This window comes from Nanorana parkeri, unplaced genomic scaffold, assembly GCF_000935625.1.
Source record: "Nanorana parkeri isolate BGI_ZX_2015 unplaced genomic scaffold, ASM93562v1 scaffold324, whole genome shotgun sequence".
Classification (NCBI taxonomy): Eukaryota; Metazoa; Chordata; class Amphibia; order Anura; family Dicroglossidae; genus Nanorana; species Nanorana parkeri.
The window spans coordinates 553,058-574,890 of record NW_017306592.1 but is presented as its reverse complement, the minus strand read 5'-3'; the positions used below and the strand labels follow the sequence as shown (position 1 = coordinate 574,890).

The window sequence follows — 21,833 nt, the reverse complement described above, 5'->3', positions numbered from 1 at the left end:
TGTCTAGAGACTCAAACAAAGCAGATGTACTCACCTGATCCACGGCCCCGCTCACTTCACTCCCCCTCCACTCTGGATGTCCCTTGGTCAATGGACCCACACAGGACATGATTACACCAACAGTCCTTACACCGCCAAGGCCCAAGGGAGAAGAGGCTGCAGGACTACTCTAGCAGCCCAGAGGGAGCTGGCAGGAGTAAATCTGCTTGATCTGAGCCCCCTAGACAAAACAAGCACCTAACCCTTGCAATGCTGAGGTAGCCCCAACGTAAGAATATGTTTGTGATTTTCCCAGAGTTCTTCTTTAAATGTGGTGACTGGGTTTGCTTTCTTTTTTTTTCCTTTATTTTCACCTGGTGATCTGGCCAGTAACACACTCCCGGTCTTAGGGTGACTCCACTCTATGGAGGAGTAATGAGGACACCCTTGGACAGCAGCACCGTCGCCCTGTGGGGGGGGAGGCGGTGGGGTAGTAGTGTTAGCTGTACCAGCAGGTTTACAATAGATGGACTTACACATTGAAGTCCAATTCCAGCTAATGCTTTGTAAGCAGTTACAACAACAGTTTTATTTTCCTCCTTTTGGGAAAAAAAAGTTTTTCCCTCCTCCTACATAGTCATTGCTGGGTTCTGTAGTGAAATATGTGTCAAGGGGTGGAACCGGACAGGTTTGCTTTAGAACTAAGCTCCAGCATAAGCAAATCTTGTCTAAATACAAGAGTCATGTGTATTCTTATTAAATCTAGGAGGGCTTTGCGCATTCCAGATCTTCCAGTGTGAAACCTCTCTTCTTTTCAGGAGCTTCCTGCAAAAAAGGCCGGTCACTACTGCTCTCTATCATTGTGCAAGTTGACTGGTCTAGTAGAAGGCCCCCTTCTGTAGTTTTCATCAGATAGCCTGTTGGATTCCTCCCACAGCTCTGCTCTATACACAGGTAATACCTTGGCTTGTGAAAGCATTTGGTGCACACAAGGTGGATGTATTTCCTTTATGGCTATTGAGGAATATTTTTAAATGAAAGTGTTTGTGGGATATTCATAGTCATTGTAGCCACTGGATGGAACCAAGAAGCATACAAAAGTTACATGCTCCTCGGCTCCATCTAGTGCCCATAATGCACTGTAAAACTAATTTGCAGAGCTGTTCGCTGTGCAAATGGTTTATAAATCAACCCCTAAGTGTGCATAGTGGGAAAGGGCTTTAAAAGGAGGGGAAGATACAAAAAAAGGAGTGTAGGACTTGTGGATGCAACATGCTCTACGTTTGTTACTCATGTCTTACTTTATTGGGTAAAGCGGTCATTACACTGCACCATTAGAAGCATATCCTTGACAGGCACTGGATAAGATAATTGAAGACAAAATGAAAACATTATCCATACACTTTGCTACATTTTAAATTCTTCAACCATATGCACATGAAAACACAATTTTAAAACACTGGGAAGTACACAGAACCCTGCCATGAAACATCTATGAATATGTGATCAAAGCTCACTATCATCTACTTAGACATACTGCATATTTTACCTTTAACGACAGTCAGGTCTTTAGAGTTTTGATAGGTCCTTTTTCTTTAATATTTACACAACTCACTCTTTTTCAGTGCCTGTCAGGGTTTGGTGGGGTGGGGGGGTACATGGTCTATACCACAGCTGGAAATGCAGGTCAATGCAAGTAGCACAATAAAGGCCTCCATTGGCAAGCAGACATGCTATCAGCCTGATTACTTAACATACTTTCACAGCTACAGTCTGTCAGGAAAGTGCCTGCACCGAACGGTGGTGTCTTTCTGCTGACATGCGAACCTTTTAACTGATGAAAACTGTCAATCTTGATGGAATTAAATGGACTGGAAAATCAATAGTGTTCTGATCACTTAATTAAACCACATTACAACCCAGAAACCAACTTGGCACCTGACAGGTCACGTATGACAGCAGACTAGTAATGCAATCTGCAGTACAGAGCATGACTCAGAGCAGACTAACAAGCAGGAACCTGCTCTGCTGAAGTGGACCTGTATCCAAATGTTAACACAGAGCTAATTCAATTGTCTTGCTGGTAGGAATGATTGACCAGGTTGCTAAAGGTTGCTGGGCGGAGTCTAGTGTGAGGAGACAGGGAGGCCAGACTGCTGTTGCTTGTGTGGTGCAGCCAGCTTGTGAAGAGACTGTGCTCACTTGTCACACGTGAAGTCCTGAAGTGACATCTGCTGCACAGAGTAAATGGCTGTTTGTTCCTGTCTGGAAGAGGATCCTCTGGGGCTGTGAATGAGGTGCCATCCTGCTGAGAGGCCATTGTGGGTGGCGACTTGGCCCGGACGGACGCCAAATCTGATGACCAGATCCCCTGATGACATCAGACTTCAGCTCCTATATACAGTTCTTCATCACAGAAGATAATTGCTGACATCCCTGCCGGCTACAGACGGACATCTCCCTCCGTGTATGGGTGAGAGGCCTCCGGCCTGCTGTTGTCATTAACAGTACACACAGATTTTCACCGTTTGTATTGGGCCCCAACGTTGGCTAGCTGAAGAAACTACCACTGGCCAGTGGGTTAGGTACCCGGGTACATTGGTACTAAATATATTCTGATGACTAGAACACCTGATGACATCAGACTTCAGCTCCTATATACAGTTCTTCATCACAGAAGATAATTGCTGACATCCCTGCCGGCTACAGACGGACATCTCCCTCCGTGTATGGGTTTGAGGCCTCTGGCCTGCTGTTGTCATGAACAGTACACACAGATTTTAACCGTTTGTATTGGGCCCCAACGTTGGCTAGCTGAAGAAACTACCACTGGCCAGTGGGTTAGGTACCCGGGTACATTGGGACTATATATATATATATACAGTTTGATTACTGTCCAACAAGTTCATAGTTAGAATAACCGCATTTACTGATCATCACTGTTATGCTGATGTCTCATATACAGTCTCTGTGTTATGCTGTGTAGAGATAAATGTTGATGTTGTATACTGCTATTCAGATTATTATATACAGTAAATAGTTATTTAAAATCTCACAAGGTGTGCTGTGGCTTCATTGTTTGTGGTGTGTCACAGAGGTGATACAGAAGACCCGATCATCCAGCGGCTCCTTCGGGGGTGAGCGCTACAACTGCATCCTGCAAATTGATCTGTGAATGGATGGCATGGTTGTGTTGGCTCCACCCACACAGCCATACCAAATTCAAAATACAGCAGCAGCCTGCAGGGAACAGAATGTACCGATGTGACCATGTTTCATGATACACCCTAAATATCCACGTGTAATATGAAACATGGTCGAAAATGTGAACACAGACTTTAAATGGCGGATATTGAGCAACTGTTTGCGCTTGACAGTTTCCTTCACTTTGATGCAAACTAAATCAACACCACATTGGTGTAAGCATTTCAAATGTCAAACTGCTTACCTGGGCTCAAGTGAGTGTTCTCTCCCCAGGAATTGATTACAATTTATTAATGTAATTTAAAAAATCATATTCAATGAAGAAACGGCACAAGCAGCAATTACCTAACAACGACATTAATGAGGATTCATTAGGAGGCAATAAAATACAAAGCCCAAATTAAATCATAAATATTCTGCTCTGGCTCTATATTTTAATCTTAGGTCAGACTATTGTTGTTGTTTCCCTCCAGTGGATGGGAATTAGAATACACAGCTCAGAATGTGAATGGCTTTAATGACATTTTTAAATTATATTTTGTAATTAAGGTCAATGGCATTCTTGTGAGTCTAAATAATGTGGTCTCTTATTGTTTTTATATGCACATTAAAGGATAAGTGCGGCTCTGTGAAACCAATGAAAATTTAATGTTAACAGCACACCTCTTCCCAGGTTAACTCAATGCATTCAAAGCCAACAGCCATAAATTGCTGCTTTCTATAATACAGATAGCAGCAGTCCAGAGTCAGGAAAAAATGTGCACAGGAAAACAAAAAGCAGAGAAGAAACTGCAGGAAAGCAGAAGTCCCAGAGATAGTTCATACCATGTGTTACGGTCCCTCTAGGATCCAAATCTGTATAGCCAGGGGCATGACCTGTTTGGTCCTTCTACAGCCTGTTGCACACGCCAGTTTGTGGTCTCTTGGCTATGGCTAGTTGCACATGTGTGTTAGCATTCATTGCTATGCGTCCCTGCCTGCTCACAGGCCTTGGAGGGTATTTAAATGCATTCCACTGTGGTGGCCGGAGCAGTGTCTTCTTGCCAGCTACATTGTGCGTGAAATTGCAATTAATTCTGATTTAACTTTTGCTGACCTGAATTGCCTGACTCTGCTCGTCTCCAGCCCCCGTTGCTCTTGTGGTCCATACCTTGACCTCTGCCTGAACACAATCTACTCTATTGCCTGCTGCATGCCTTGACCTCTGCTTGGAAACCAATTACTCTCTTGCCTGCCACCTGCCTTAAACTCTGCCTGGACACCGGCTACTCTCTTCCCATCCACCAGCTTTGACCTCTGCCTGGAAACTGATTACTCTCTTGCCTGCTGCCAGCCTCGACCTCTACCTAGACACTGATGTTTCATTATATGTCATCCTGTCTCCTCAGTATAGCCATCCTGCTCCTGCAACCCTCTTGGTGGACAATCCAGAGGACTGTGGTGTGGTGTCAACGTGCAGCAAAGTAGCCTGGGGGGCCACTAGGGTCACTGGCCCATTAATCTTTGTGGAGTGCTCTGGTGAAAACCACACTGTCATTTAAACTTTGTGCTTTAGGTGAGTCCGCGTCATCTGCCAAGGGTGCCATCTGTAACACGATGTGACCTCTTTTAGCCAACCCTGAGCACATTTTGTAAAGGCACTGAGGTCCGAAAAGATGCTGGGATGATTGCCAATACAGTTTTTCACACACAGACCCCAGATCCATCTGGAAATGTTTTTTTGAGCTTAAAGTATATCTAAAGTTAAAGCATTGTTTTCTATTATTTTGAATAGGTGAAAACCCCATCAGGTTATATTTGCCATCTGTGACCCATTGCTGAAATTTCCCCATATTTCCTAGCCTACAAACACAATAGGATGTAAGAGGATGTTTCTCCCAAGTTGGGAAAATACTCTCATGGTGTCACTGGAACAAGTGCCCCATTGAAAGATTTCCCCTCTATTCCTGTTGAAAAAAGGAACTCAGCGTTTTGGATTTTTCATTACCTTCACATGTCCCTTGCTAAAATTTTGTAGAACTGATAAGTCCTATGTTATAAACAAAAGTGTGTTAAGTCTTAAAGATGAATTCCAACCATTAACTCTCCCCCAAAGTATACATCAGTATTGTGCTTTGTAGAAAACTTTCAAACAAAAACACACATTTTAGTAAAGGGGAAATATTTTTATAGGTGTTTTTTTTGTTTTTGGTCACATTATTTGGAAGAAAAAAAAAGTAATTTCCATAAAAGTCTTTTATGGAAATGTATAGGTCTTTTATAGGTTTTAAGAGGATGTGAATGTGCACTATGTAAAGTGCAGAGTAAATTTCCGACACTATATAAATACCTGTGATAAACAAACAAATAAGTGGAAATTAAAGTATAATTAAACTCTTTTTTCTTTTCATAGTTCTACTGCTAGCAAGCAGTAGATATTTGCAAAAACAGAAAAAAAAAAAAAAAAGTTACTAAAAAGGTAAATACTTATCTGTGTCTCCGCTGCTCACTCTCGTCTGAAGATCTGGAGCTTCTCGAGCGGCCGAGCAGGACCACGGGGCGGGCGCATGCGCAGTAAGCATCTTCCGCGGGGAACAGAGGAGAGACATAGTGGAGGTGAATGCACGCAGCCGGAAGACACGGTGGGACCCGAGGAGTCTGTGCTGGATCAGAGACGGGCACCAGCGCTGGTGGGATTGCTGAATACAAGTGGAAGGAAGATGATCTTTTAAGGTAAATCCTTAAAGCAGCATGGTGGGGAAAGGAAAATAATTGTGATTTTAATGTCACTTTAGGGCCGTCAATGATCTGCCTCTGGGGGTTGCTGAGGACACTGCAACCATAATGTTCAATTATTTATCTCATAGAATTCTTCCCAATTCGCTCCTTGCAAACATTTACTGGTGTTAGTGGAGCTCATAATCAGGAAAAGCAGGCTAATATAACCTAGCATTAAGTAAGCATGCTTGGGGCTTTATATTAACAAGAGTTCTTCTGTGAGAACCATCTTAAGAACATAGGCTGAGGTCACCTGGGTCTTCCAATAAGGCCCTAAGCAATAAAAAAAAACAAAGATCTAGGTCGTTTCTGTTTATGAACGTTTACGATCCAACTACTTCCAAAAAAACACCACATTCTGCCTTGCCAAAATCATTTTCACCTGTTTTAATATAATATCCAGCTTGCATGAAGGTGCCTCTTTGACGTAAACATTTGCAAGCAAAAAGTAAGCCAACACAACCATTTGCACTGAGATGTCCAGCCTACAGCTTATCTGTACACAGCAGACTGTGGACAGAGGAGACAAAAAATGTCTTGTACAAATAAACATTCAAAGAGACAGCACGGTTTCCACAGGGATATCCAGAGCACATTTTACAAAGCTGAATAACCAAGATGAACCTTCATGTGATATATACATGACAGTTATTAGAGATGATACACAAATACTTCAGCAAAGTACGAATCTGTGCTGCCCACACCATTCATTGTATTACCAGAACAATAATTGTTTTGTTTTATTTATTTCTCCATGTAATGGAATGTGTGTTCTGAATCCACTGGCATACATGTACCTTTTTATTAAGACTATGAGAAAATATCTGGTCAGCAGTAACGTGTTACTTCCAGCTCTGTTGGCAGTAGTTTACTAAGCTCACAAAAATAAGTCTATTTGTAAACCATTTGCAGATCCATTGACCCTGCAAATCACTGTGTGTCTGTTCTGTGCGAATGGATTCAAGTTGAATGTATTATCAAATGTCATCTTGTAACAGCACATTATGGCCACTAGATGCAGCAGAGAAGCCTGGGAAATAAGTACTTCCTATGTTCCTCAGCTCCACCTAGAGGCCACAATGCACTATTACAAGATGGCATTCTAAAGATACTCTCTCCAGCCACTTTATTAGGTACCCCTGTTCAATTGCTTGGTAACACAAATTGCTAATCAGCCAATCACATGGCAGCAACTCAATGCATTTAGACGTGGTGGAGACAACTTGCTGACATTCAAACCGAGCATCAGAATGGGGAAGAAAGGGGATTTAAGTGAATTTGCATTTGGCATGGTTGTTGGTGCCAGACGGGCTGGTCTAGCCCATAAGCCTCGACAGTCCCCATTCTTCCTAATAACAGTGACAATCTATCACAAGTAGGAAAGCAGAAATATTAAAATAGAAGCACCACTCTTAGATTATAAAGTAATAAAGTGTTGCTAAAGGATACTAAACCTAAAGCAAAACATCTCATCAGTCTGCCCTGACGTAGCCGACCTCAGCACTTCAGCTGGGGTGAAACTACAAGTCCCATGAGGCACTGCAATACTGACAGCCATAAAGTATGGCTTCCAGAGGCAGAGGCATAATGGAATTTGTAGTTTCACCACAGCTGGAGTGCTGAGGTTGCCTACCGCTGGTGTATCCTAATTTATTAAATATGAGTATAGTATGCAAATATACTCACCGACCACTTTATTAGGTACACCTGTTCAATGCTTGGTAACACAAATTGCTAATCAGCCAATCACATGGTAGCAACTCAATGACTTTAGGCAGCTAGACGTGGTGAAGACCACTTGCTGAAGTTCAAACCGAGCATCAGAATGGGGAACAAAGGGGATTTAAGCGACTTTGAACATGGCGTGGTTGTTGGTGCCAGACGGATTGGTCTGTATATTTCAAAACTGCTGATCTACTGGGATTTTAACACACAACGATCCCTGGGGTTTAAAAGAGAATGGTCAGAAAAAAAGAAAATATCCAGTGAGTGGCAGTTGTGTGGACGAAAGTGCCTTGTTGATGTCAGAGGTCAAAGGAGAATGGGCAGACTGGTTTGAGATGACAGAAAGGCAACAGCAACTCAAATAACCACTTGTTACACCCAAGGCATGCAGATAACCATCTCTAAACACACAAAACATCAAACCTTGAAGCAGATGGGCTACATCAGCAGAAGACCACACCGGGGGCCGCAATAGACAATAGAAGAAAAATGTGGCCTGGTCTAATGAGCCTCAATTTTGCTGCAACATTCAGATAGTAGGGTCGGAATTTGGCATAAACAACATGAAAGCACGGATCCATCCTGCCTTGTATCAATGGTTCAGACTGGTGGTGGTGTTGTAATGGTGTGGGGGATATTTTCTTGGCACACTTTGGGCCCGTGATGCTATCATGTCAATAAGGACCAGAATATCTGAGGAATGTTTCCAACACCTTGTTGAATCTATGCCACAAATAATTAAGGCAGTTCTGAAGGCAAAAGTGCCGAGCAGGACCACGGGGCGGGCGCATGCGCAGTAAGCATCTTCCGCGGGGAACAGAGGAGAGACATAGTGGAGGTGAATGCACGCAGCCGGAAGACACGGTGGGACCCGAGGAGTCTGTGCTGGATCAGAGACGGGCACCAGCGCTGGTGGGATTGCTGAATACAAGTGGAAGGAAGATGATCTTTTAAGGTAAATCCTTAAAGCAGCATGGTGGGGAAAGGAAAATAATTGTGATTTTAATGTCACTTTAGGGCCGTCAATGATCTGCCTCTGGGGGTTGCTGAGGACACTGCAACCATAATGTTCAATTATTTATCTCATAGAATTCTTCCCAATTCGCTCCTTGCAAACATTTACTGGTGTTAGTGGAGCTCATAATCAGGAAAAGCAGGCTAATATAACCTAGCATTAAGTAAGCATGCTTGGGGCTTTATATTAACAAGAGTTCTTCTGTGAGAACCATCTTAAGAACATAGGCTGAGGTCACCTGGGTCTTCCAATAAGGCCCTAAGCAATAAAAAAAAACAAAGATCTAGGTCGTTTCTGTTTATGAACGTTTACGATCCAACTACTTCCAAAAAAACACCACATTCTGCCTTGCCAAAATCATTTTCACCTGTTTTAATATAATATCCAGCTTGCATGAAGGTGCCTCTTTGACGTAAACATTTGCAAGCAAAAAGTAAGCCAACACAACCATTTGCACTGAGATGTCCAGCCTACAGCTTATCTGTACACAGCAGACTGTGGACAGAGGAGACAAAAAATGTCTTGTACAAATAAACATTCAAAGAGACAGCACGGTTTCCACAGGGATATCCAGAGCACATTTTACAAAGCTGAATAACCAAGATGAACCTTCATGTGATATATACATGACAGTTATTAGAGATGATACACAAATACTTCAGCAAAGTACGAATCTGTGCTGCCCACACCATTCATTGTATTACCAGAACAATAATTGTTTTGTTTTATTTATTTCTCCATGTAATGGAATGTGTGTTCTGAATCCACTGGCATACATGTACCTTTTTATTAAGACTATGAGAAAATATCTGGTCAGCAGTAACGTGTTACTTCCAGCTCTGTTGGCAGTAGTTTACTAAGCTCACAAAAATAAGTCTATTTGTAAACCATTTGCAGATCCATTGACCCTGCAAATCACTGTGTGTCTGTTCTGTGCGAATGGATTCAAGTTGAATGTATTATCAAATGTCATCTTGTAACAGCACATTATGGCCACTAGATGCAGCAGAGAAGCCTGGGAAATAAGTACTTCCTATGTTCCTCAGCTCCACCTAGAGGCCACAATGCACTATTACAAGATGGCATTCTAAAGATACTCTCTCCAGCCACTTTATTAGGTACCCCTGTTCAATTGCTTGGTAACACAAATTGCTAATCAGCCAATCACATGGCAGCAACTCAATGCATTTAGACGTGGTGGAGACAACTTGCTGACATTCAAACCGAGCATCAGAATGGGGAAGAAAGGGGATTTAAGTGAATTTGCATTTGGCATGGTTGTTGGTGCCAGACGGGCTGGTCTAGCCCATAAGCCTCGACAGTCCCCATTCTTCCTAATAACAGTGACAATCTATCACAAGTAGGAAAGCAGAAATATTAAAATAGAAGCACCACTCTTAGATTATAAAGTAATAAAGTGTTGCTAAAGGATACTAAACCTAAAGCAAAACATCTCATCAGTCTGCCCTGACGTAGCCGACCTCAGCACTTCAGCTGGGGTGAAACTACAAGTCCCATGAGGCACTGCAATACTGACAGCCATAAAGTATGGCTTCCAGAGGCAGAGGCATAATGGAATTTGTAGTTTCACCACAGCTGGAGTGCTGAGGTTGCCTACCGCTGGTGTATCCTAATTTATTAAATATGAGTATAGTATGCAAATATACTCACCGACCACTTTATTAGGTACACCTGTTCAATGCTTGGTAACACAAATTGCTAATCAGCCAATCACATGGTAGCAACTCAATGACTTTAGGCAGCTAGACGTGGTGAAGACCACTTGCTGAAGTTCAAACCGAGCATCAGAATGGGGAACAAAGGGGATTTAAGCGACTTTGAACATGGCGTGGTTGTTGGTGCCAGACGGATTGGTCTGTATATTTCAAAACTGCTGATCTACTGGGATTTTAACACACAACGATCCCTGGGGTTTAAAAGAGAATGGTCAGAAAAAAAGAAAATATCCAGTGAGTGGCAGTTGTGTGGACGAAAGTGCCTTGTTGATGTCAGAGGTCAAAGGAGAATGGGCAGACTGGTTTGAGATGACAGAAAGGCAACAGCAACTCAAATAACCACTTGTTACACCCAAGGCATGCAGATAACCATCTCTAAACACACAAAACATCAAACCTTGAAGCAGATGGGCTACATCAGCAGAAGACCACACCGGGGGCCGCAATAGACAATAGAAGAAAAATGTGGCCTGGTCTAATGAGCCTCAATTTTGCTGCAACATTCAGATAGTAGGGTCGGAATTTGGCATAAACAACATGAAAGCACGGATCCATCCTGCCTTGTATCAATGGTTCAGACTGGTGGTGGTGTTGTAATGGTGTGGGGGATATTTTCTTGGCACACTTTGGGCCCGTGATGCTATCATGTCAATAAGGACCAGAATATCTGAGGAATGTTTCCAACACCTTGTTGAATCTATGCCACAAATAATTAAGGCAGTTCTGAAGGCAAAAGGGGGTCCAACCCTTTACTACCAAGGTGTACCTAATAAAGTGGACGGTGAGCATATGTTCAACTTATAAAGAAAACATACAAGAACTTTCATTTTGTGCATCCATTTGCACAGGGCAAATACTCACAGAGGTCTACATGGCCTACAGCTTTGCAAATAGTTTTTAAATAAACCCCTATATGTTGGTATTTTTGGGGTACTCAGTATTTTTGGGGTACACAGTGTCTTAGTCTAACCTCTATAAAGAGGGCTTGACTGCATGCACATTACAATTTGCATTTCCTTGAGGACCAGAGGGCCCATAATAACTTGTCATACTCTTGATGGACAGTTCTTTGGAGACTTAAGTCAAATAAAGACTGGAAGGCCCGGGTGACTTCAGCCTATATTCTTAAGATGGTTCTTGCAGAACTCTTTTTTATATAAAACCACCAGTCAGCTTAATTAATACTAGCTTACATTAATGCGCTTCTCCTGAAGTAACACCAGCATCCATGCAGATCTGTTCACAACAACAATTAATATTCAAAAGGGATGAACGAGGAAGCATTTAATGGCAGATAAAAATAATTGTAAATGATGGCGGTGTTGTCCTCAGCAAACTACAGAAGCAGATCATTGATCAGCCTGATTTCTTTTTAAAAGCTGAAAACATTTATGGGATTTTTTTCTTCCAAAAAAATGTGACCAAAAACAAAATAGCAATATGAAAATTAATTTACACTTTACTAAAATGTGTGTTTTGTCTGATGTTTTCAATTAGGGATAAACTGTACAAAGCTCAATATTCATGTAAACTGTCCATATCACATAGCAGTGCAAATGCAGAAATGCAACAGCCACTTCTATTGAGAATAATTACTTCTTTATTCTCAAGCCTTTACAAAAATACTCTTTTCTCAGGAATTTAACAATCATGCATTGGTGGAAAATTCACCACAAAAAAAAAATGAAATTAGGAGCCACTTGTGCTTCTATTCTGTATGGGGTGGTCTCACATAAAAACACACCCATCTAAGGGATTCTTCTGATCATAAAGTTGATCTGTGATGTTGGATATATGGGAGCTGCCAATGCTGACTTGTTTTAAAGATGTAGACACTAGAGTTGCCAAAACCAGAGTTGCCATCCTTATCTCAGCTATGTATTGATTCAATACATCCCCCCCCCCCAAAAAAAATCACACATAACTAGATTTCAGTCCTTAGTGGCTGTGTGCTAGCGTGCTAGCTCTAGGTCAAATATCTCCCAAGATAGTGAAACTAAGATTCAGGTTGACTTTACTATCTAGTACAGGGGTAGGCAACCTCGGCATTTCAGCTGTGGTGAAACTACAAATAAGAAATGGCAAGATAAAATTGCCATTTATCTCAGCAGTCCGAGAACTGAAAAATATGCACTGTTGATGGCCCCTGAATAGGACAGAGGACAACCACAGTGCTAGTGGACCAAGTTACTTTGGTCTGCTATCTGCTATTGACCTGTCATGATAGATTTGCAAAGAATGCTGGGGCAGTTGGAGGGCACAGCTTACTTCAGCCTGCTCTCCCTAGACAGCTCTTGATGAAGACAAGCGCCTCACTGCAATTTGTATTTAAAGTTTTCCTGCCACAGGTCAGCTAATAGAGTTTTGCTGTCAGAATTTATGGTCATTGCAGCAAGGGAAGAAAAGAACCCTGCTAAGAAAATAGCTTTGTGATATATTTCCCTATATAATTTATTCCCTTTATAAATTACCTCGTGAGTTTCCTGAACCGAGCTGTTCATTACAGAAAAAAAAGGAGAGGTAAGACAATTATGTACAAATACAGCTGTCAAGGGATAAAAGATTAGCCGGAGAATTGATATAGTTATGTGAACACATTTTCTCTGCACCTCGGACCCATTATTTATTTTTAATCAATTAAAACCAGTACTGAAATGTGACATAGGCGACATAGCCATGGGTGAGATGTACATTTACTCCAAAAGCGTCATTAACAGAACTTCCTGTTCATCTCACCACGCTGTACCCTAACCTTCAGAGGAAAAAAGATTCTCCAGTTCCCAATGGTTCCAAACAAAAAGCCAAATATTGGGGAGGAAAATAAAAACCCACACCTATGATGAGGTGATGAGGTGCTTGCACATACCATTTAGCCCCCTTTGAGTACACTCCTGCACCCAATCTGATCTCCAAGTTGCAACACTTCCTAATAGTGCTGCAGGCCAATCAAACTCTCTCCTGCCATTTGAACCTTTCTTACGGCCAGTGAAGCCATGCATTATATGGATGGGGTGTCAGGGAGATGTGACAGGGGGCTTGGCTGACCTTCATTAATACCAGCAAGTGTTGAAACCTGCAGAATTGAATAGTTCATGTTTTTGAGGGTCCTGGAATGCACTGCACATTCAAGGGTACAATGCTAGCAACAGTTGGCTCTGCAGCATTATTTCTAATCAGTGAACCTACCAAACCTACTTCCCCCCCTCTTAGGAGAGATATCAGCTTGCCCAGCACAGGATTTTCAATGCCATTACATGAGTCTGCATATAAGAACCCTTATTGTCAGAGAGTGTGCACAATTTGCAGCTATTGAAGCATGGCATGGGGGAGCTTAACATGAATCTGTACTCACAACAAACATTAGAAAACAACATTGCTCCAGGAAAAAAAAGAAGGTATCATAATAAACCTTTAACATATGTATGTTTCCTTGTAGTACCCCAAGATTCCTGGAAACACACACAATTCTTGGCACACTGGCTATAGCTTACAAAGCAATACTTGTTACCTTTGTAGAACAATGACAGTCCCTCAGTGGGTGGCTGTGCATATGCTTTAACATCCATAAAGAAGTGGAGATCCAGAGTGAAATTATAGTTAGCTCCTGTTACGCAATTGTCACATCTTCCCTACAACACCCTACTACACTTGTTGTAGCTTCCCTACAACACTTTGCTCACTTCTACTGTGAGCAAAAATACATTGCAAGATTTCCATATGTAAAACAATCTTTGTACATCATAATTTTACTGCTTCCACTGGTCGGAACCACTCATCTGGGGCTGTATAGTAACCCTCACCAGCCAGTCCCCTTCACTTCTCTCTGGCCAACGTCAGTAGTCTTCTGGATCCAGAGAGGACCTCTCCAGTGGGCAGTCAATGGGAGCTGCCCAAGTCACACAGGATGTGACGTGGACACCCGGAAGAACCCCCGCAGCAGGAAGCAAACAGAAAGGAGAACTCTGCTCCCGATGATCATGTGGCTGTGGTTTAAGGTAAGTGAAAAAAGCGACTTAGAAAGTTTGGGGAATTGGAGGGTTTTTATTTTATCCTGGAATTGGGCTTTAAAGCACAAGTTAAAAAAGAAAACCTTTAAAAATTGCTAGGCGGTAGATACCGTATTTTTCGTTCCATAAGACACGGTTCCCCCCTCCCAAAAGGCGGGGGGAAATGTGTGTGCGCCTTATGGAGCTAATCACTATCGCCCAACACCCAGGACATGCAGTTTCGGGCGCTGGGTGAGTAGTTTTTTTGTACATTCACAGGTAAATGTACATTGGGAGCCGCTGCTCGTTTAATACAAGTGATCTAATCAGATCACATGTATCAAACTGAGCGGCGGCGGTAGCGATCGTGTCCGGGACCCTGCCGCCGTGGTTTTTGGGGTCCCCCGCTCCTCTGGGGGACCAGTGACCACGGCATAGGAGCTCACCATAGAGAACGTCTGTTCTTCGTCTGCTCTGTGTGATTCACTGAGGTTCACTGTGACTACAGTCCGGTGTGTGTTATGGAGCACAAAATATGGTATGCAAAGCCTCTTCTGTCAAAAAGTTCTCCTTCTCTACCTCAGCAATTTTTTTATTTTGAGTGTCCACTGTACGACGCATATGTCATGCAGTGTACGCACTCCGCTTATTCACGGCATCTCTAAGGGGCCTTGATAGCGGGGTAGATGCAACTCCTGTGTGAGCGTGTACGACTTACATCATCAGAGGCCACCCAATGGCCGAAGTGGATTCCCACAAGACACGGACATGGTGGTGCCTGAGATGGCAGGGGACAGAATGCAGGACCAAAGACCGTCATAAGGTAAGTGTGCCATATTGTGCAAGTTTCCTGTGTATACGTGCACATTCTAGCAAAAACTGACCCTTCTTATAGTGCTTTACTATAACTTTAAAGACGGTGACAGATAGAGACCATCTGACTGTCAAAATTAACTGTGAATAACAATGACATTATATTGCTATACCAACCTAAACATGTATATAGATAGTAATATGAGTAGACCAAACACATAAAATAAAGATTATTATCTTGCACATCAACCTCATCACATTATTTTATACATTATTCAAGAAATAAAACAAATACATAAAACCAAAATAAACAAAGGGAAAAGCAAAGACTTTAACACACTCCTTGCATCTTATGCTGCCAGTCCTAGATCTGAAGAATTATGACACAGTATTCAGCACTGCAATAAAAAAATAAGCTCTTTAATTAGATATAACTTATGCTGCAAGCCTTTTTATCAGATCACCTGCATTGTGGAGCGGAGGGGAAACAGACCATTCAGAGAACTCACCCTGTAGAGAGGATGGCACTTGTCCTTGAAGCAGGGTGCCAAATGGGCATAGATCTGCAGGCTGTAGTAATAAGCTGCCAGCTGGAGAGACAGAGCTGAATGCGATTGCTTTTCAAAGCACTTGTTGGCATCTAGGACCTAGAGTAAAAAAAAATGACAGGCACAAAATTGACTTGGCTGAAGACAGCATGAAATACTTTGATTTAAACCCTCCGCTACTGGAGTGGCATGAGTGCCATGTGTAATGCTTTACATGGGACTTGGAGCTTGGCTAATTAATGCCTCCATAACATAATCTTTAAATAATTATGTTGCTTACAAATTTTACTTAGAGATATGATTTGATATCACTAAATGGACAACACTACATACAAGCCAGCACATGGTTTAACACAAAGCTGTCTTAAAAGGGATCTGCACTGTGGAAGCTGTTCCCAGAAAAGGCAAGCAGGGGGCAATGGGCTGCTCACCAGTATTGTCTATAGGCTGTCTGCTGCAGCTGATCTTTTCCTATTAATCACTTACTATACCTTTTCCACACTCTATGTCTGTGTGGAATGTGGCCATCTTGCTTTTTTATTTTTGGATAAAGCAATCCCCGTTTTTTTTTTTTTTTTTTTTTTTTCTTTACCACCAGTGTTCTATTGGGAAGATCTCCTTTAACTTCCTGTGTGGCAGCCACACCAGGAAGTTAGAGAAATCCCTGGTGGTCACCAGAACGATTGTTCCCATTGGAAGATTTTCCATCTATTCCTGTTATCATGACAGCCCAAAATTTGGGATATTTGTTCACTTCCAGTGATTATGGTCACCAAGAGAAATAGAGAGGTTGGCCCTCCCCAACGGAGACACACACAGCAATAAAAACCTGACAGGGGGATCTGGGATCCTTGGATTTCGCAATGGCTAACCCCTAACTTTGGCAGACAACTGCTATCTCCAAGTTTCTCATAATATCTACCTGTTATGTATGAGAGCTTGACCCGGACCTCTAGACTGTGCCTTTCCCCTTGGCTACCCCTTCATTTCTGTTCCTTACCTCCTTTTTCTTCCCTACCCTCCACCTTTCCTTTTATATTATAGGGATTGTTATCCTCAACCATTATGTGCCTTGTTATACATCATGATTGATGCATCACTACGTTTCAATTTGCATCGTTGCAGATTACTGCTGACAATATGTTGTCATCTTTCACATGTTATTTGTAATTTCTAGTTTTCATTACTGGATTCTTGTTCTCTGTATTTCCCTGTAAAACTAATACACATTTTAAACATAAAAAATACCTGACAGGGGTTCTAACCCCCCCTCCACTCTACCCAATATGAAAAGAAAGGTTTTGGATTCAGTTGCACTTTTATAGCTACCACCTGGACATCATACAAGAAGCCAACACAGGCACCATGAAATTGTCATTACATAATGCAGAAAAGGATAAATGTAAAAAAAAAAAAAAAATATGATTTATATATGAAAAGTTGCTTCTCAGTTGGTTCTCGTCTAGTAATTTCACTGTATTATCCACAGCAGCTATAACCGTAACTAGGGATGTCCGGATACCGATACTAGTATCGGTATCGGGGACGATACAGGACATTTTCGCAAGAACTGGTGCTTGTGAAAATGCCCCGATACATAGCGCCGATACCGGCACTTCAATTTTTAAAATAGTTTCAGGCTGCCCAGAAGTACTGCCCTTGTTGGGATCCTCTGGGCAGCCTGCCGGGCAGCTAAACGAGGACCTCACATAAGCTCCTCCCACAGCACAGCCACAGAGCGACGGGGGCGATGATGCTCTCTCGCAGCGCAGGCGACCGAAGGGCCATGTGGGAGACCAGGGATCGGACTCCTGCACAGCGTCACGCTCCTGTGACTTGCTCTTGTATGTTTTGCTTTTTTATGCGGTAGCGGTAGCGGCGATATAAAACCCCCAGTGGTGAATAAATACCACCAAATGAAAGCTCTATCTGTCCTCAAAAAAGGGTATAAAATTCATTTCAGTACAGCGCTGCATGACGGAATAAATGTCAGTCAAAGTACCGCAGCGCTGAATACTGAAAAATGGCCTGGATGGGAAGGGGGTTTAACACCGCGGATGTCAACTGGTTAATGGTTAAATGATCCACATTATACTGTACACACTTCCAGTACACTGCAGAAATACAATTCTTCACTGCTAACTTAAATAGGATAAATTTTACCCTATTCAAGTTAGCTGGGGGAGAATTCTAACTATTTCCGCAGTGTACTGCAGGTTTGTACTGTATACTATGGATCATTTGATTTAATCTATTGAAGTTAGCAGGGAAGAACCGTAACTATTTCTGCATTGTGCTGGAAGTGTGTACTGCGTACTATGGATAATTTGATTTAACCTATTCAAGTTAGCAGGGGAGAATTATAACTCTTTAAAAGATCAGGTTGCAGAAATAGAGTAACAATTCTCCCCTGCTTCTTCCAATCTGTCCAACTTCCCCCACTTAAACTTGAAGTTATACAAAGTATTGCTGACATGAAGCAATGACTGAGACATTAAATTGGATGTGGGAAATATTATGGACATGCTCCACAAGAAACTGCCCTAAAATCATCAGTCCGTATTGTTTTAGAAAAAATGGTGCATGTCCCTTTAAGAAAAGTATTGGTAATTGGTACCTGAGGGACAGTACGTGTACTTGGTCTTGAAAAAGTGGTATCGGGACATTCCTAACCGTTACCCATACAACATAAGCTAAACGTACCTGTGGAAGAGCGAGCAGATAGGCCACAGACAGAGTGAGGTCGTTCGGCAAAGTGTCACTCGCCAGCTGCAGCAAAACTGAAAGAGACGAGAGAAGAAAAGAGTCATTACACACACAGCAGATTAAAAATACCCATTTGACGTGGAGGTGCGATAAGGCTACAGCGCTCATTACACGGCACACTGCATAATGATTTGCGTAATTTAAATGAAAATGCTAGTTGGTATGATTCATGAAGCGCTCATGGACTATCAAACTGAAATTCTGCCTTACGTTAATTGTTAGGCAAAATATTTTCCCAATGCTGCTAAACACAAGGAAACAGATGCTGTGGCAGATTGTGGGAAGGGATCCTTGCACACATTTCACAGAGATAATCAGTAGGTCATAAAATAAAACCAACCACTGGAAGAAAGTCGAGGACGCTTCGGGAAGAAAAGTGCCGGGGCAGCAGAATCCCGGCACATGAGCCCATAAGCCTCCACAGTTCCCATTCTTCCTAATAACAGTGACAATGACAACCTATCACAAGTAGGAAAGCAGAAATATTAGAATAGAGACACCACTCTTAGATTATAAAGGAATAAAGTGCTGCTAATGTTTTGGTTTAAAGGGAACTTAGCTTAAAGCAAAGAATCTTATCAGTGTGTCCCAAGGTATAGCCAACCTCAGCACTCCAGCTGGGGGAAACTACAAGTCCCATGAGGCACTGCAATACTGACAGCCATAAAGTATGGCTTCCAGAGGCAGAGGCATAATGGAATTTGTAGTTTCCCCACAGCTGGAGTGCTGAGGTTGCCTACCACTGGTGTATCATAAATTATTAAATATGTGTATAATATACAGATACACTCTCCAGCCACTTTATTAGGTACACCTGTTCAATCGCTTGGTAGCACAAATTGCTAATCATCTAATCACATGGCAGCAACTCAATGTATTTAGGCATCTAGACGTGGTGAAGACGGCTTGCTGAAGTTCAAACCGAGCATCAGAATGGGGAAGAAAAGTGATTGAAGTGACTTTGAACATGGCATGGTTGTTGGTGCCAGACGGGCTGGTCTCAGTATTTCAGCAACTGCTGATCTACTGGCATTTTCACACACAACCATCTCCGGGGTTTACAGAGAATGGCCCGAAAAAAGAAAATATCCAGTGAGTGGCAGTTGTGTGGACGAAAATACCTTGTTGGTGTCAGAGGTCAGAGGAGAATGGGCAGACTGGTTCAAGATGATAGAAAGGCAACAGTAACTCAAATAACCAATCATTGCAACCGAGGTATGCAGAATACCATCTCTGAACACACAACACGTCGAACCTTGAAGCAGATGGGCTACAGCAGCAGAAGACCACACTGGGTGCCACTCCTGTCAGCTAAGAACAGGAAACGTAGGCTACAATTTGCACAGGCTCACCAAAATTGGACAATAGAAGATTGGAAAAACGTTGCCTGGTCTCATGAGTCTCAATTTCAGCGGCGACATTCGGATGGTCGGGTCAGAATTTGGTGAAAACAACATGAAAGCATGGATCCATCCTGCCTTGCATCAACGGTTCAGGCTGGTGGTGGTGTAATGTTGTGGGGGATATTTTCTTGGCACACATTGGGCCCGTGATGCTATCATGTCAATAAGGACCATAATCTCTGAGGAATGTTTCCAACATCTTGTTGAATCTATGCCACGAAGAATTAAAGCAGCTCTGAAGGCAAAGTGGCCGGTGAGTGTATATATGTGAAAGGAAGCAGCCATATTTGCTTGTGACACGAAGGTTGTGCCTCTGGCTTAGCGTTGCTGCTACATATCATTGTTTCAGGTTGTCCTAAATACAACAGACTCTTGATAGGGCTAACTGAACATATTTGAGCATATTTGTATATTTCTCCGATATACAGTTGACCAGTGAAGACAGCATTTACAATTCTCTTAATGGGATACATACATCAAAGAGCTGATCAGCAAAACAACTAAAAGTGTAAAAGTCACAACAAAATGATTTTCAGACATAAGAACCTGTCCCCTAAAAAAGGGGGTAGGTATGGGTGAAAGCACAACTAATGATTTCCCAACATGGACAAATATTTGCTGTAGGACTTTCCTGTCACTTTGAAGAACCAATATGAAGTCGCTTGAGGTGCAAAAAGTCAACCCATTGCTCAACTTCCTCTGAGAAAGACAGGACTTACAGGTCCAAAGGCCCTATATGCTTTGAGTGACCCAAAGCACTGATAAAAAAACTCATAAAAGTTGCATGCAGGTATTCAGAACGATTACAAAGGAAAAGTTGACTTTAAAGTGTATTTTCACATTTGCAGATTGCGATAACACCATTTTTGTATTTCCCCTTCTTTGTAATGTTAGAAGGGGTTATGAAGGGTTACATGATTAAACCCTGGCTTCGGCATTGTATGTTAATGAAGTTAATTAGACAGAATCGTCAAATTTCAGTCCTAAGTCTTTCTATAGTGACAGATCACTGTGCAGGTGCTCAGAAAAACCGGGATTCAGCCATGTTGCCTGCTGAAACAAAACATCTTAAAGGTAAGAAATATATTTTTTGTAGTATTTTTTTTTGTTATGGAATGTGAATGGGAACACATAAGAAACAGAGGGGTTTTCTGAAATTTGAACCGTAAACGTGGAAATACCCTTTAAATCATACAATAATTATGCATGCACTGTTTAATTACACGGCAACCTTGTTTTCCCACTAATCTCTTATCCTATGTGACCCATACAAAATGGCACCAAATGGAAGGTGTCACCCAGCCAGAGAGTACAGCATAATCTAATCCCGAGCCTCACCATGTTGACAAGGGAGGGAGAAGAGCTTTGTCAGTAATTAGTAAAAGTCTCTAAGGGTGCCATATCAGAATCAGACTACTGTCATTAATGAAGACACTGTATATTAAACTCCAAGCTCTGAAGGTGACCGTACGTAAAGTCAGAGATTCCATCAAAACAAATCGACTGCTTTGGGATTTATACACTGTTGGTACGAGACACAAAATAAGACACTTCTTAAATTAATGGATTACTAATCAGTTTTTATTATCTTCCTATTATTATTATTATTATTATCGTTTCTAAAGTAAAATGCTCAGAGAGAATTATGGGTGATGAACAGCTAACAGCCAAGCTGTGGGTGATGAGCTTCTTATCAAGGTTAGAGAAATTATCTTTATTGAGATAGGATGCTTGGGGTAGACTCATGTGGTTCAGATAAGAGGTATCCAAGATCAGTTTAAAAGAAAAGGAAATGCTGATAACATAACATAAGCTACTACTTGCAGTTGTTTATTGACTTGCTTTACTGTATCAACAAACGTGAAGGAAATAAAACACAGAATTAAAACAACAAAAAAATG

General features: G+C 42.0%; 1 protein-coding gene across 1 annotated transcript in view; it reads right to left on the bottom strand.

The window, feature by feature from the left end:
* NBAS (neuroblastoma amplified sequence) overlaps nucleotides 1-21,833 on the bottom strand; it is a 578,163-nt gene that overhangs the window by 235,572 nt on the left and 320,758 nt on the right. Inside the window, exons 39-40 of the mRNA XM_018558184.1 lie at nucleotides 18,467-18,543; nucleotides 15,725-15,862 (exon numbers count right to left, since the gene is read on the bottom strand). Coding sequence (XP_018413686.1) covers nucleotides 15,725-15,862; nucleotides 18,467-18,543 — 215 coding nt within the window. The remainder of the gene's footprint in view (nucleotides 1-15,724; nucleotides 15,863-18,466; nucleotides 18,544-21,833) is intronic.